Raw genomic sequence first — 17,445 nt, forward strand, 5'->3', positions numbered from 1 at the left:
AAATGTGAAGTGTGCTTTACCGTATCTTCAGGTTAGTTCAGAGACCAAAAGGCAGCGTTATTTCTAGGTGCTTACTGGCAACTCTAATAACCTTGTTTTCTTCATTGTAGACTAGGTTACCGCTAGGAACCTCCTTGCCCATTTACTCACTATAAATCTATGCAAAAGTATTGTTGTTAGATTAGATGAGCTCCTCCACTCACGGATTTCTTTGTTCGTTTCTCTGTATTGCGACTTCCAGCATTAAATGAGAAAATGGCAGGGTACTGTCCATCCGGAAATGAACTTCCCCTCATTGCTTTTGAGCTAATCCTAACCAATTAATACAGTGACTGCTGACTACCATGGGCTGCAAAACGCCCACGCATTTGGACAACTTCTCGAAGATTATTTCACATCACCACCTGCGCCGTTGTCGTACACGCTCATTAAGCTTGCCTAGGGGAGCTTATTTTATTCATAATTTTTATTATTTTCTTGCGACTGTACTGTATTCATTGCTGAGGTGCTTTATTTATTTGCTATATTCTCGCCTTTTACACGATTTTACTGATTAGCAATAACATCGTCTGCTTTTGGGCATCGGTAAAAACTACTAGATTTTGGACGTCTAAAGCTGTCTCGTAACTAGTCACAAATGTGCACAAGTCATCTAATCTAGAAACATCTTGCATTTCGCTGTTCCAGAAAAATCTTAGGAGCGCTGTTCCAGCCAAACTACCGAGTATATGCAGAACAGTGTTCCGAATAAGTTTACACTGGACAAGTGGCACACTTTCGGACAACTAAAGAGCACGTTTGGAAAAAAAAAAGGTATTTTGTTCTCAACGCAGAACCGGTGTGGTGCTGGGTAAGAGTGCCAAGAACGTGAAACTAGATTTATTAACCAAGGCGGGCAAACACGCACACTTTTCTGCCCCTCAGGAGCACGTGACGCCCGTTGCCCCAGAAGAAGGTAGCATCTATTTCGGATCAAAATTTAGTATCCTCCAAAACTCGGAAGAGAAAAAGAACGACCAGGCAAGAATCTACTCCGTTTTTGGTGGTTTTCGTTTGTATTTATTCGCTTTCTTTTTTTCTCTCAGATGGCAGCTGACTTTGTACAGAAGCTCGAGTGGGCGGAACCCACACCCATTGTCGAGGGAGTCCCACTCACGCGGCTTGGAGCACACAGTCATACACGGATAGGGACAACGCAGAGAAAGAGAAAGAAAGGGGGAAGAAACACAAACAAGGATAAAAACATAAGCACACCCGATCTGCAAGTGTCATAGGCGGTATGCGTGATAATAAATAAGAAAGTCAGAGAAGGACGCCCGCCGAACCACCACTCGGTCCAGATCCATCTGGGGCCAGAGTTTCAGTCATGACGGCGTCTTGGGCATACGTCGAGTAGTACACATGAAATAACACTCGTCTGCCCGCGATCTGACGCCTTTGCAGTCTTCATAAATCTACAACCTTTCGTCGCCTCGCACAAGCTACCCAAGCTCGCATTACGTGGACGATGCCTCTTTCTGATAAAGCAATATTAGCCTTTGCTGCGTCTCATCCATGCTTGTAACACGGTCCTAACCGCGACTGAGGCATAAAAACCGGTCACACTTTTTGCATAGTATTATCCGCCAAGAGTATGAGAGTGTACTTCCATTAGCTCAGTTACTCAGAACGAAACGCTTTTAGTGCAGTTTTGTCCAAGCTTCTTAGGTCTCTTAATGTACAGTACACAACGGGCCATCAGCGAATATAATGACACCCTTAAAAGCCGATAGTGCATCCTGTTTCCGACACACCCATTAAAGGCTGCTAAAGGACTTGCGCCGGCTGCAGGCGAAGTAGAAGTTTGAAGTTTATTTACTGTCTTGTACAAGAAACGTGGTGGCTACCGAAAAAGCCGTAGTTGGAATTACCTATAAAATTTTATATCTTTGTTTTCTGCCTGTTTATACCTTAATTTCGTATTAATCAGTTTCAGCCTTTTCGAAGTAAAACCAAGAACTCTGGTAACCAAATCCTTTGAAATTTAGCCCTGCTTTCCTACGCCATGCTCAGATTACTTTAAATTCCGCACAACCTTCATGAATATATACCTGCCTTCTTATTCGAAAATGCAAAAATACCACGGATATGAACAATGACATTCACTGCACAAGAATGATCTTGAGGGCTTTTCGTTAGAAAGATTTCCCTAGCATGCAGCTCCGTATGTGACTATATTTGTCGAAAGAATTGCATCTAGTTTTCTTTTATATTCTTTATTATAATCACACGTCCACACCGGGCCTTTAAATGGTGTTGCGAATTGAACAGCCTAAGCTTATTATAGGCTGGCGTAGGTTAGCTAAAGTATTTTTTTAAGGAAAAGATGAAACACGGCTTGTATCATGCCAAGCCTTTCGCACTACTTCCTACCATAAAATATGCTGAAGCGTTGAACACTGCTGCATCTGGCACGTTTCAGGAATGTGCCTGGCTTATACTTGACTCGCATTTTAATTAGTTTCTACCCTGGATCATGACGTTAAATCTTTTGAAACAATTAACTATTCAAAGCAGAAATTAACAAAGCGAGCGAACTTGTGTAACTGTTATGTCTCAGCTTAAGCACAGCAATTTATGCAATGTCGTGCGTTGCTTTTTTTGTGCGAATGGCCTGTCAGAACCATGACTGCCGGCTCTATATTAGCCAGATGCTTCGAGAAGAGGCGTTATTGCCGTTATGTGCGCGATTTTCCAGGACACGTTTCTTTAGAAAAAAGGCTTAGTTGAATAAGTGGGTATACCATGTGCCCGCAGTTCATACCATAGGATTAACGTCAGATGTAATATGCGTTTTGTTTTGACAGCTAAGTTTATCCCTGCTTGTTATGAAAGAAACAAAGAAGTGGTTTATCCGAAAAAAAACACGATCAAGCACAACTGCAATAATCAACATAAGAACAATACTTTCAACGTAACATTATAAAAATTCTGCCGCACCAATGCATTCTTTTCACAAGCGACTTTTTTTCCCGAGGTAAACATGCTGACAAAGCTGTAAAAAACATCGAGTATGGCTTAACACAAGAAAAGAACTGTAATAGTATTCATAGAAGAAACTGGTTATCATTAACGAAAGCGTCACGGATATCGCAGAGAAGCAAGACACAAACGATATCAAAAACAAAAAAGAAAACAGAAATGAAGATGTGTTGGCGGGAAATGGTGTCCCCCAAAACGTTGACACCAGTCTCACGTTCTCTCGCGTCTAGCACATTGATAAATCGGCATACATCCTAAAGTAACAACACAAAATGCTACAATACAACACAGAATACTTTTGCAACATATAGAAACAATATAAAATGTTTTCGGGGAGACACACACTCTAGCGCCTTTACACATACTCAAGAGGTCTCTTAATAAAGCATTGAACTTTTCATTGTTGTCGTTTTTTTAGTCACATTCTACCTCGCCGAAGAAGCATAAACCCGGTGAAGGCACTAGAGTAAATACAGTGATTATCACGCGTTCGCTAACCACATCCTAGGCGACGGTTACTGTGTTATGAACAGAAATCTTTGCATCACGCTTTGCGACCAAGTAGCCGAAAATCTCTTCTGCATTGCATCAATGTGAAGTTGTGAAGAGACTGCTTCAGGCAGTTTCTTTTTAAACTTAAATTTTATCTTTAACTAATGTGCTCCATCGCTGAAATTTTGGGCACTTTACATGGGAAAGAAATGGCCTAGTTGATTTGTTAGTTTCTTTCCTTTGCTTCCTAGTCTGTCTCGCATTCAGCAAACCTTGAGAGGCATTAGCTAGAGCGGCTAGAGTATGTTGTATCGTACACGACCTGAAGAAAGCAAGAAGCTGATTATCGAGAAGCATCCCGCTAATCTGTAAAGTATTTTTTTTTCTGAGCAATTCATGCAGACTTTCACAGTTGTAATGTATTTTGACAGCCTTTTCTGCAGCATGAAGCGAATTCTTTAAGACAGAACTGTTGTAAGTATAACAGCAAGAGCAAATAAAAAGGGAAAAAAGGGTCACAATTTTGAGAATTACGACCGGTTGTTATGCTGTCGATCTTTCTAAGGCTGCAAGTTCTGCAATTGGACACCCATCGGAATTGTTCTAGCGTTATCTTCTCGCTAGCCTAAAGGCCAGGAAAGGCAGTAAAGTATGTTGGGTGATGCACTCGATAGTAAAAAGATGCTTCACCCTGGTGCCACAAATTACATTTCAGTACAAGCAGTGACAACTTCTATTTGGGTAGTTTTCTGATGCAGTCGTAAAGCTAAACTTAAATTTATAGCTAGTGGCCAACGCAGTCTTCCTCGTATCGCACTGCGCTAGGCCCCATATTTCACAGTTTTTTATTATGACAGCATAATCTAGGCAATAATTTTAAATATTATCAAATGATACGCGGCATTACCTCACTTTCAGGAAAACTCTAGAAGCCGGATATATTGGGGTTACATGTTCTGATATCAGGTCTACAGAGCTGTATTACTTTACGAGAACTTGAGCTATCGATGCCACTTGGGAACGCGCATCATAATGAACTAGGCCAAACAGCGCTGGCTGTGAATTGTTGCTCGATATGGCTATAATGTCGCGTTCGTTTTGGATAACAATCCAGCCCTTTATCCGAATCGAAGGCACTGATTGGCGAACGCCGCGTTCTTGCATACAAAACGCGCAGCTCCTCCAACCACGTGTTCTTTTTACGCAAATGACGCGAACAATACTCTGGTTTAAGACAGCGAGATCGCTTTTTAGCGGCAACGGAGTCACAGACTTCCGTACTAGCTGTTGGAACACTTGAAAGATGCCTCTTCTTGTCCGTACACATCACCATCGCCGCAGAAAACAAAGCTCTCGTGTTGGCCAGTGTGCAGCGTTCCAAAACGTGTGGGCAGTGGGAACGACGGCAAGTGACATTTACTTCATATTAGGTGAAGATAGCTGGTTCTACGGAGCCCGTGCAAGCGCGGTCGCGTGGTCCTGGCGTGCCTTAGAGTCTGCCGTGAAAGCCAGCTCCATCGCTTCCACTACCGCGGCCACTTCTGGACCGCCGCGGTCCTTACACAAACGAAAACAAGGTAAAACAAAGCGCGGAACAGGCGACGACGCAGTGATTTGGAAGCGATATAGTTCGCGAGGCGGACGGACTACGTCTTCGCCACGTGCTTGCAGTCATCGACGTTCTCGGGCCAGTCGCAGACACTCTCGTTCAGGTTGAACACGAGGTTGGTCGGGCAGGGCATGTGGTGGCGCCGCTTGCCCTCGCACATGTAGTACATGGTGCAGTCCTTCTTGTCCAGGTGGTAGCTGATGTGGCCGTCCTCTTCGTCACAGACCACCTCGTCGGGATCTGCAAAGGCGTGAGGGGTATCGCCATTTAGCAACAGGAATATGGCGCGGACAGGCGTTCACGGAACACTGAAGAGAACTCCGGCCGGATTTTGTCAGGACATGATTAAATGTTAAATCGCCTTTGTGCTCCAGCAAAAGAGGCTTTTATTGCAGAGAAATTTAAATTTAACCATGCATTTTTTCTCGAGTTTTTCAGATTCAACCTTTGGGACACTCCTGAAGGCGCCGAATGTTATGGCTTTGTTCTGTTGCATATTGCACGCTTGAATTTTGTTTGCATCTTCGTGTGAAAAAGGCCAGTAGAGAGTGTGAAACGGAATAAATTCGATAAACTGTCGCATAATTGTTTACTTTTGGTTGTAGTCAAATCCAGGCGCAACTTTATATTGTGCTTGTCTTGACGCCAGCATAGCTGCTGAAAGGGCCTTTGGCCACAATACCTGTTTTTCGCGAAAGGCGACTATATGTCAAAAAAGATGGCAATATTAGGATCTAGGGAAAGTCATATTCGTCCTCAGCGTATAATCCGCTGCAACTATTTCCCTGTTTATTATTCCCTAAAATTCCACAACTTCGGGCAAACTATGGCATAATTTCTGCATTAATGATCAGATTGTTGTGCCTTTTCTTGGATTGTGAAAAACTAATTTCTAAATCTCCTCTCATATTTGTCGGGCTTGAAGTGATACGTCAGGAGTAAGTCTGAGTAAAGGCGACAGTTGTTTATACCCATTGCAACTAAACTTATAGTGCGACTTCATTACTACAAAAATTATACTTATGTTACGTTGCTGCATCTTCTCGAGAGTTCATCTTAAAGAAAAGTCATTTTTGCTTTAAAACTTGCTGTGCAGAACGGGAGCCATAACTGAAAGTTTTAATGACCATATCTCAAGTTTTCAGGCATACGTAGGACAGCGTCATTAGCGCAATGCCTTAACCGACTGGACGAGCTTACTTTACTCGGTGGATTTCCTACCTGATGATAAGAAAAAAAGCGAACACAAACTGCCCTTTAACTAGTTCCTTCGTCGCCTCCTAATTGTTAAGCACTGATTCAATAGCCGTAAATTAAACCTGGATATGGCCACCGACGTGAAGAAGTAAGCAACACAATAGATCAGGCAACTTCTGATACAGCGAAGTACTGCCTCATGGCACAAGCTACTCTACCGGGAGCCATAATGGTAGCACGCGAGAGAAAGTGCCATACAGAAACGCATGCTAACAATGCTTGTCCGCATGGATAAAAAATGCATATGAGTGTCACGGATAAAACGGAAATACGAACGAATAGCGCATTTAAAAAGGCCAGTGATAATAGAGTCAGTTTTAAAGGAACAAACGTCTACAAGTGTTTTTCTGCAGCCTTCACAGCTGTGCGGGCACTTAGCCTATCTATTTGGGCGTTCTTCACTGTTGAACATCAATGCCAGCTTAGTTCCCCGGCATAAGCCCGTGCTGAAAGCTCAGCAGAGTTGCAAAGGTTTTAATCTTACATTCCATCGCTCTTGAAAAAAAGATAATCAGACTGTTTAAAGGCATGTAATTCTGATAGCGCCTTTTTAGTGCTTGACTAGCCGTGTCTGATGCCGTATTCCATGTTCTGACATAGTAAACTCGCTTGAGATATGAACGCAAGAAAGCTAAATCTACATTAAACAGGAAAGAAGCTCGGTTCCTCGGCCTTGCTGGTCTTCGTTGCATAAACCTCGGCCCCGAGATATCGGATCCAGCTAGCGCGCCAGTCCTTCCACGTTTGCCCTCCTCAGGCAAAGGCAGCGTGAAGAATTGAGTGTTCACGCTGCCTTCAGTTCGGTTCTTGTTGGAGCTCGAACCAGCCAACGAATGCTCCTCCGCTCATTCATGCTCCTGTGTGGTCCGTTACATGTAGCCGCGAATTAAAATTATTTCGGGGAAATTGGTACACGCGTGTTGCTTTCTCTCTCGCTCTCAACAAGAGCGTGGCGATGAGCGGCTCTTACCGACGAGCTGTCCGTACGAGTTGAAGACATTAGAGGAGGCCACCTCAAGGTTGGCCACCTTGTAACCCTTGAGCTCTTCCTTGATGGCAGTCAGAAGCGGGTAGCTCTGCCCAGTGCATGATCCCCGGAAGTCATCCAGGTCGACAGACCACACCATAACGCCGCCGTAGCCAGCCTGCTTCAGCCACTGGACCTGTGAGTGTTGATGTTGAGTGCGTGTAAGGGCAAGCAATCTAGATGCAGGTGAGCGTCAGAATAAAAAGTGCATCACATTTTGTATTACTTTCGAAGTAGGCACGTTGTTACGAAACCACATATATATCCTGAGATTCCAGACTGAGAGGGAGGGTAACATGAGCAGACAACAAGGCAGGGAGGAAAACATGATGTTGGAAAGCTCCTTAGATAGTGTTCCTGGATACAGTGTAGCACTGGAATGGTAGAATATGAAAGGATGGAAACGGGACGGGAGTTGACAAACCAGAAGAAAGCGCACAATGGGAGGACCGGTAGAAATAGGCAAGCAAAAGTAGACCATTTATCGACACCAATGCATTTGTAGCGCCACCTTGTAGCTCCCTGTAGTGGCCTGCGCGAAGAGAATGAAGAACCTTAAGCGCGAGCCGATCAGAACGCTGGAGGCGCCTTGCTGGCACAGCAGCCAAAGCTATGCTCTGCGTCACTGTAAAATAAATGTAGCCGCACTGCCACTGGTTCCTTTGTGCGCCACACATTCATTCTTCAGCTGTTAAATATTTCTTTCCCTTTAGCTCATAATAAAAAGATTCTTTTAAAAGGAGATGGGGCGCACCAGTGACAGCAAACGTGATAAAGTCTGAGCCTGTACTTCTGCCGGAACAATTTTATTTTAATTATTGAACACCACCTTCTAATTATATGCGGCAATAATATTAGAGCATTGTTCATTCAAGTCATATTTAACTGCATGTAAAATAAAGTGAGCCATGAAGCTCTAAGCGTGCTATGTTAGCGAGCGCAAACAAGTTGAAGCAAAGCTCCGAATGCAAGAAGTGCTCCTTCCACATATTGTGACCTCTTCCTCTCCCGTGGTCTTGATCGTGGCCGTAGTTTTTGCCAATGTTTCTAAAGCGTTTGCGGCAGCCATTGCACCATATTCCCTAGCACAAATTGCGTTATAGGTACTTACACCTTTCCTCTCAGCTTTTCTAACGCCTTTCATCCACCCGCTCATGATGTCGTTCAAGCGCCCACTCACATTGACACAGCTGCCGCGCCTTCCGACTCAATTATAGCCCTTTTCATTCATCTCCGATGTGAGTGTCTTTCAGCCCACTGTACTGACGGGTTTGTAATGCAGTGAACGAGGAGCACGTCGTGCGTATACCTTGAGCTTGAGACTCCTCTGGTCGTCGAAGCCGACCCACTGGTCGTCCTTGTAGGCGTACGGCACCATCTGCTCGTTGTCCCAGACAAGCGTGGCTCCAGAACGCAACAGGTCACAGATCTGCAAAGGACGTGGGCGGCCACTGTTATCTCTCTGCTATTGAAACTTGAAAACAGGAGTATGAGGCCGCACTACAGTGCATTGAGATGTTTATTCAATTAATTCATCTATTGAGAATGACTATTGCAGTGCAACTTGGAGGTTGTTGGCATTCAATTGGAAAGCTGCAGTTTGTCCAAACAACAAAAAATGTCGGACTGTAAAAGCCGCACGAGCTTAAGAAGAGGGCGTCATGGGTGATGACAATCATATCAGGCTATCATGCATGCTTCTAGCGATTGTTGAAGGCAGAACTTTGAGCAGGCCATAAGCCGTCCCTAGCTACGAAATGATGCGACAGTTTTGCACCTATCCTGAATATATAGCTGCTGCTTGAACTTCAGAAAGCTCACATTAAGAAGTGAACAAAGATTTAATGCAGATATGCATTTCTTACTTCTTAGCGTTCGACAGCGGATAGATAAGATTTTTAAGCAAATCTCACTGCGTGATTTGTTGACGTCCGAAGTTGGCTGAAGTTGGCAAACTCGTGCTCTGTGTCCACGCGTTCAAGGCAGATAAAATGAGCTTTCTTTACTCAGCGGTATCTTGCTTCGTAGTTTAAGCGGACAAGTATAATAAAAACACATTATCAGCGCTAAAAGCACTAGGACAGAATAACGACCTCTAGAGAAGTTATTGCTAGGCGCCAGCGTTCTTTCCTTTTGGATATTCTGCCGCTTGTAGCATGTTCAGCCCCGTTTGAGAGATTCAGCCAGCCCCGTTATTCCTTCGTAACGAAAGCAAAGACTGGCTGACACCCCCTTCGTCTCGTTTTCTTCCATTTCTTCCATTGGTTTTACAGCGCAGCTCGTAAGCGTCCACTCGTGGGTTTAGCGCCGTTCCTCGTCATCGTCGTAACCAGGCTCCGAACGTTAAACACAAACACGTGCATGTCGCGCGGGCGCGTAGAGTGCCTCCGCTCGCTCACAGAGGGTGGTAGAGTCGCACGTGGTAGCGCGACAAAAGCCGGCGTGGCGCTATAAGAATCACGCCCGCGAACGCTGCAGAAGGACACAGAAGCTTGGAGAAACAACTCCTTTTTACCAACGGCGAGCGCGTAACCTAGTGCATGTTGTGTGATTCCCTCTCAGCTCGCGCGCGGAGGCACTGCTTTGGAGAGAACGAACTCGAAAATTCCGGAAACTTCACCCTTCGCCTGTCTGATGGCGACGCGAACTTAGGCGGGAAAGCGATAAAGCGTTTGTACTGTGGATGCTCTGTGTGTGTGTGCACGCCTGCTTCGGCGCCAAGTGATGAATAGACGCGGAGCGCACGATAACCACGAAGGACGTATAGCGCCATCGGTCAGCTTTTACCATAGTTCCAGCTTCGAAGAAGTGCGTGCAAAAATCAAAACACCTAAGCAGCTGCGCTCAACATTCGCGTTAGGAAGTATCAGAATCATCAGTAATTTTTTCCTTGTTAGTCCTAGCTGAGTCGGTTTGGTTATGTTAGAACTACTCTCTACACTTTAGGCTAGTCCGACCAGGAAGCATACGATTGCATTGGCGTTAATGTCGAACATGTTGTAAAGACTCGGTTATAAAATAAACAAGTCAATGAGCACCAATGACAGAATGATTGACACGGCTTTCTTAACCCGCTCACCCTCCAGTGGAATTCATTGCATCATTCTATGTGAATAGTCTACAAGCATATCGACCCAAGCCTTTAAACGCACTCAACAGCTCGGAGAGCCCTCCCTACATATCAAATGTAATTTAGGCATCTTGCAAGCAGAACGTTGCTGTCAGTGTACATACAGCCTTTTTCAAAAGTTTGGAGCCCAGGCGGCTTGCTATTGAGTCGAGCAAGGGGCTCTTGAAGCATCCTTGGAAGTCCTAATATGCACTGAAGAGAGGATCAGAGTTTCTTTAATATTGTGATCGGCAACACAAACGCTGGGAAACATAATGATCCGCACGGGATGGCTTAGAAGCAGACCCCTCTGGGCTCATATTTTGCGAAGGGTGTACATTTCCTTATCACTTCGGGTCTTAAGCGTTAATTGCGAAGTCTATATGCGAGGTATCATTCAAGAGTTATTGCCAAGTGTGCTTCCTTATGCGTTCCTTAGTGTTCTATGGAAATCATGAGCAACTGAGAGGGAACAAACGTTCTGTAAAAAACTGCGAATTTTCCATTTATTTCGAGAATAAATTTGAGAATGTCTTTTTGATATTACACTCCAAGATGAAAATTAGTTAGAAAGGGGAAAATATGTGCTTGTTACACATAATTATGGAGTAATCAGTAAATGAATGCTCAATCTTTATTTCCGCTCATAATGCTCACGACTGTAGACTAGGCGGGTGGTGTTCTATTATCAGGGAGCCAAGGCTGAGTCAGGTTCTACGCATTTTGCCTCGGCTTCGTTTTTCTTTTGAAAGGAGTTAACACGAAAAAAGATAATACGAAAAAAAAACGCCGAGAGTAGGGCTCACCTCGAAGAAAGAGAGGAATCCCGTCTCGCCCGTGTAGTTGCCGGGTTTTCCACCCGCCGTGGAAGGCGCTCCGATGTCCGTTAGGTTGTTGTCCCCAAGCGTGAAGGTGCGCCCGTACGTGGGGATGCCCACCAGAAGCTTCTCCTTGCTGGCACCCTTGCGGACCCACTCTCCCGCGCTGTAGTCCTGGTTGGTTACACAAAAGAGGGACGTCAAGTTTACAAGCTTTTCAAACAAAGCGATTGAGCCATTGTGTTGCCATTGTTATTTTGGTGCTACGTTTCATTTTTTACCTGGGTCTAAGCAAGATGACGTTAACTTTGCAGAAGCCGGTGTCTTTTTTGTGGATGCGTGAAGTTATACACTTTTATACACAGATGTTTTCATGGCATTTTGTCAGAATAAGCAAGTTTTATTACAACCACTTTTTACTTTGAGCCCTTAATTCACTCCTATAAGCAGTACTGCCCTAGAGCTGTCGTGTTTAGAACTTCGCTTCATGATCGCTTCATGCAACTGCGATTGATGTTCATTGAGTGTAAAATTTTTAAATCATATGACAAGTTTTTAAATTGTCTTTTTCTTTTTTCTTTTAGCCACTACATGATATTCTGTTTGGTGATATGCTGTTGGTGACATTCCACTTTTCCCTGCTGCCACTGTTGATGTAGAAAATTGTTTTATAGGAGATGGGGCCTATCAAGGCATCGAACCATGGCTTTTTGCTCGCCTGCCTACCACAGTTTACTTTACAACGTTTTTGTCGCATATGTTTCTCGCGTGTAAAATTTTGTGACTCTGGTAGAATAAAGAAGAGCGAACTTCGTCATATTTACACGACCATTGCAAAGCTTAGCACTCGCTGCAAGCGATGTAGGAACTGCTCTAGACTCCCTTGTGCCTAGAGATTTCTTGCTTTTAGCGTCATTATAAACGCTAGCATCTGTTTACTGTACCGTGTTTATATTTGCAGCGTTTCAATAAGAAATTTTTGCTGGGGAAAAAGCTTGAATATACCCGCACGGCTAGACGCCACAAGAATCGACTAACGACAAATTGTAAAGGTTATGTGCTGCAGGGTGCCGCACCATAAGCAAGAAAAGAATGTATTACCTCCTACTAGTCTTGCATCTGCTAGGAACTTTAGCTGAGACATCCGACAAGTGGCAGATGCTAGCCCGTCATATGCCTATTCAATCTCTGCCGATAAGTAATTGTCATTACAATTGAATATTCGATGTCAGAAGGGTGGCAGCAACTGCAGTTTTATGTGCACCCCTGCAGGCTCCTGCTCTTAAATTCACCGGCGTCTACCAGCTTTTCGCGGGCAAAGCCTTTTTGGTACAAAACCTTTCACTGCCAGCCAGACACCTGCTTAAGCACCAACACTGCCGATCTTTCTTCTGAAAATATATTATTTGTAAATATCGTTTGCTTTGCTAATAAGACAGTAAAACCACATGGAAGCTTTCGTTTAACATTCTGCAGCTTCAGTTCCCTTAATTAGGATGCCTCTAGCTCATGGGTGTAATTCAACTTTCCTTTATTTAAGAACGTAGGAGATTTGTGAAATGTGTAAATAAGCTGCCCGAGGGAGACCAACATTTGCAAAGCTTCGAAAATACGTATTTCACAGAGTACCCGCCTTAGAGATCCATTTCACGCGTTTTGTCCCTTAACGTAGCCTCGTTAGTGTTCGGCTCCTGGCAGTTCAAATAGTTGTTCTTCATCATGTTGTGCCGTTTGCTTTGGCACCCCGAAGAACTGCTCCCTTTACGAATTCCGCGTTGCACACCCGTTGTGAATAAGCATGTACAGCTCAATGCTGCGGAATATATAAGTAGCTGCCGTGTAAAAGAAAAGAGTGCTCAGACAAGAAAGAATCTTGTTATTTTGAGCACAAAACGAAAAATCCTAAGGGTATTCGTCGAGGCGAAAAATTTTTCGGAAGAAGTAGAAAGCGCACTTCTCCTTTCTGTACGCTGCACGCTGTAGCTGTACGCTAACGTCCTCCTTTTCGTGTTGTCACTAGAGATACCAGCAGCTCATTCCGTAACAGTTCTCTTCCGCCACACTATTTTTCTTTTAGAGCCCTTCATTCTTTCTCTTAATGTGCGGTTCAGGTGTGCCTTCTGTGTTCCACGGACTTTCAGTTCTTTGTAAGTTCCTTTCATGTGCGCTTTGCATCATCGGTTTTCTGTTATTTGTGTAGTATTTCCTGTACTGTTATTTCCTATGAAGTTTAGCAAGAATTTATTGAATTTTCCTCTTTACTTAAGACATTGAAGCGCTAAGATCTTCCCATGAATAAGAAAATGCGACCGGAAAACTGCTCGGAGAAGTCACGAAATTGTCTCTGTTCTTCTCACAAAAGGTGCACATCTAATGGTTAGACTAACGGCATTTGCATCTTCAAAGAAAGCAGGGAGACAGTAAGCTTACCACTGTGAGCTTCTTCTGGAAATTGCTGGCTGTGTACAGTGGGAAAAGTGGGCTGTGGTGCCCCACCTGGCGTTCCCAGTCGCCGTGGAAGTCGTAAGTCATCATGTTGATCATGTCCACATGCCTGCATTCGGAAACTGCGGTGAAGCAACACTCAAGCTAAAAGGTGAACTTCAATCCACTTTAGTCTACTTAATAAATGTCAAATAATAATAATAAGCTTGTGGTACATCTTGTTCAGCGGTTGCTCGTGCTGGTTCGAATATAAAATGCACGCGTGGTCCCCAAAAAACCTTTTAAATTTATACTCTTTCGAGGACTGTTTGAGGCCCTAACAATGCGTATTCGTGCTTACTGATCTTTGTCCGCTTAGCGCAAAATCCATGGCATGTGAAGGCCGCCCCAACCCGGTTTAACTGCTTTTACCTAACTTCACCGTTTTGTACCTAATTACCTTCTTTTACCTCAGTCACTATAAAAACTGGTTCTTTCAGGAAATGCTATAAAGATTAATCTAATTAGGCATAACCAATATACAATAAGTGTAAATTGTGGCCTCAACCAGCTTACTTTGAAGGCCGATTTACACGGGATGTCGGGGCTAAGCAAAGCTACTGAATTTGTCTTCCTTACATTAACTTAAGGAACACAATCTCACTTGTTCAACTCTTCGACATCGTATCCGGCAGAAATGGCCTCGAAGCTGGCCGGTGCAGCCATGGAGAGGAGGAGCCTGGGCTTCTTAGACGCCAGTGCTTCGCCGTCAAAGGCTACCTTCAGCTCCTGCGGGAAGAATTCAAATAACACATGCATAAATGTTCGAACATCTCGACGGCTCTTAAGGATTAATGGCCATTATTTTGTTTTTCCGCCTTTCAATGTTTGCCCCGTGTATTTTTTTGCTACAGTTTATTGGCTTATTGTTGTTTCACTACCATACTAAATAAAGTTGTAGACGTTCTTCTATTACGGTTCTGTCTCGCACTGAAACTTTCCGCGCTATAACCGGTAGCTAGCAGCCACCCAATTTGTGAAGGCGTGCTGCCCAGGAGTGCCTTGCGATCCACAAAAAAAGCACGATTTAAGACAACTACTCTCCTTTCTTCAAAGGCCGAATTATTTCAGTAGGAGTCAAGGAATGACATTTTGACAAATACTAAGTGTTAAGAAATTATGGCTTTTAAAATGCCTCATACAGATTATTCTAAGCGAAGGAAGACCACGTCATTATATGGGGCCAATCTTCTTAAGGAAACTAGAAAGCAATGGCGTCAGTTCGCCACCAATTTTCAGCCATAAATATCTGGCTTCATAGAAACTACAAATAGGACGTCACGTATCTAATTAGCTTTAAACGATCTGCACGTGTTGTAACGATCATGTGACTCTGACGCAGATAAGATTCAAGTTCTTCGGGCTCCATGCTCTTGACGGGAGGGTGAGCTTCCTGTTCTTCATGCGTCGTGTCCTGTGCATTGAGATGCAAGAGAGATGGACCAACCTTGATCAGGCCCGCCAGCCTCTTCTTGTCGTCAGCGCCGCGGGGGAACTCCCAGTCGACGTCAAGTCCGTCAAAGCCCTTTTCTCTCAGGAAGTCGATGGCGTTGAAGACAAACAGTGATTGCCTGTAACCGAAGTGCATTCACTTTAAAGCGTAAACAGCATTCAAGCTTTGAATGGTCGAGCTGTTAAATCCTTTTACCAACATTTTCAATGTTATAGACTGCACGGTATTGAATGTTTGCGTGCTGAATATGTGTGTTATAGGCGCGGCCGCGTTGTAAGTGCCTATTAAGGCACACATCCTGAGAATTTAATTACAAAAGAAGCGGTGCTTTCGACGGATTCTCACAATATGATGCCTTGGCACAGTCGTGGTATTCTTAACACAACATCTCGAGTGTATCCCCAATACACTACGAATTTTTAAAAATACTTCTCACATGGCTGCAAATTTTGTTTTCGGAGATTTCTTTGAACATTGCACTAATAATATCATTTACTTGCTTTAAACACAGGCAATGTATTACCCAAATACTCGCACTCTGAAAATATACAGATCAAGCCGTCTGCTTTTAAGCCGCGTAATGGGGCTCATCCAGCACCCGTGGAATTACTGAACCTCGCAGCGATTAGAACGTGACCTCCTTTTTATGGTAACGTGGAACGCTCGCACCGTGGTCCAAGAAGCCTCTCCTTGGTTTCTATTTTTTTTAACTTGAAGTGTACGTAGTAACGTTTCACTGAAAAAGGGTACACGCGTATGGTGAGCCTCGATGCTTCGACATATCACAGGTGCCTTTCATCGTGGTCAGTGTTCTAAGCTCAGTGTTGTGCAAAGCAACTGTCACATGCAGAAGTCCCCGTTAAGTCAACAAGGCGCAGCTTCTAGTCTCTCTAGACGTCTTTACTGCAACTTTCACGGTGCGAATGACACCCCAGCACTGGCTACGCCTCTGCCTAATTCTCTGACATAACGCGACCTTACGACACTCGGCGCCTACGACGTGTCTTTCCACGGGATCAGTGGAACATCCGTCAAGCAAACAACGAGCCTCCACGGGCGCGACGCACCTTCCCTCGCGACGTCCGTGCCTTACGCACCACGACATAGGAGGCCATAACTCGCTGGCAAGCGCGACCTTCGCGTTCTACGCGAGAGGAAACGATTCTCGTTGCGTAACCTTGGCTCGCGAACGCTGCGCCGCGAATGCACTGTCTGCTTCCTTCCTCTTTAGCATCGGCCTCTCACCTCTGAACCGCAATGGCCACCTTTCGACCCCATGCGCCACTACCGACCCGGGGTCGTGAGAACGCATCAGCACCGACTCGTGACGAGCGAATGGCTTGTGCGATGTAGGCTTCGCCAAGTTTTCTTCACGGTCGGTTCTGTTTGTAAACCTATGTCGAGCCGTTTCCTGGGCGTTTAAGCCTCCTTCTCACATTGATTGGATTGTGAGCGCCCCATTGCCCCGCAACGCGTCTATCGCTGTTTGGCCTTCGAAGAAAGCAGCGTTCAAGAGGTCTTCAATGTCGCTCATCATCGAACGCGCCGTGTTGGCAATGTTCGGCGGATGGTGCAAGAGCCAATCCTTCCGGCTTATGGTGTAACCCGCCCTTGGGATCACGACGCTGTATCGATTCCCTGCTATTGAGTAATACGTTGGCACTGCTTCAAAGACGATGCAGACATGAGATACCTTTTGTGGGGGCGTAGTGGGGAGGACGTTTCACTTCCGCATTTTTATTTCAATACAGCAAGGCTTCTTATTATTAACCTGGCCACCAAGGTGATCTATACATCTCCGTAGGCTAAATAACAATCTCCGAAAAGAACTGCTATTTTACATGTCTCTTATTTTTTTCCTTAAGACGATGCAGACATGAGATACCTTTTGTGGGGGCGTAGTGGGGAGGACGTTTCACTTCCGTGTTTTTATTTCAATACAGCAATGCTTCTTATTATGAACCTGGCCACCAAGGTGATCTATACATCTCCGTAGGCTAAATAACAATCTCCGAAAAGAACTTCTATTTTACATGTCTCTTATTTTTTTCCTTTCCTTACTCCTTAATTGGTGGATCGGGGACTATCATGGTTGATGTTTACTTGGTTGTCTTTCTTTCCTATTTATTGTTTTTTTAATTTTTCTCGCGGAAACGGACCCGTGTTTTGTTGAAA

At 44.5% G+C, this 17,445-nt stretch overlaps 1 protein-coding gene across 1 annotated transcript in view; it reads right to left on the minus strand.

The window, feature by feature from the left end:
• Positions 1-1,036: 1,036 nt before the first annotated feature.
• Positions 1,037-17,445, minus strand: part of Cht7 (chitinase 7) — a 166,224-nt gene continuing 149,815 nt past the window's right edge. The window contains exons 10-16 of the mRNA XM_077634734.1: positions 15,265-15,388; positions 14,422-14,546; positions 13,764-13,887; positions 11,322-11,507; positions 8,716-8,835; positions 7,350-7,542; positions 1,037-5,362 (exon numbers count right to left, since the gene is read on the minus strand). Coding sequence (XP_077490860.1) covers positions 5,160-5,362; positions 7,350-7,542; positions 8,716-8,835; positions 11,322-11,507; positions 13,764-13,887; positions 14,422-14,546; positions 15,265-15,388 — 1,075 coding nt within the window. The 3' untranslated portion in view covers positions 1,037-5,159. The remainder of the gene's footprint in view (positions 5,363-7,349; positions 7,543-8,715; positions 8,836-11,321; positions 11,508-13,763; positions 13,888-14,421; positions 14,547-15,264; positions 15,389-17,445) is intronic.

The sequence above is a fragment of the Amblyomma americanum genome, chromosome 8, assembly GCF_052857255.1.
Source record: "Amblyomma americanum isolate KBUSLIRL-KWMA chromosome 8, ASM5285725v1, whole genome shotgun sequence".
Lineage (NCBI taxonomy): Eukaryota > Metazoa > Arthropoda > Arachnida > Ixodida > Ixodidae > Amblyomma > Amblyomma americanum.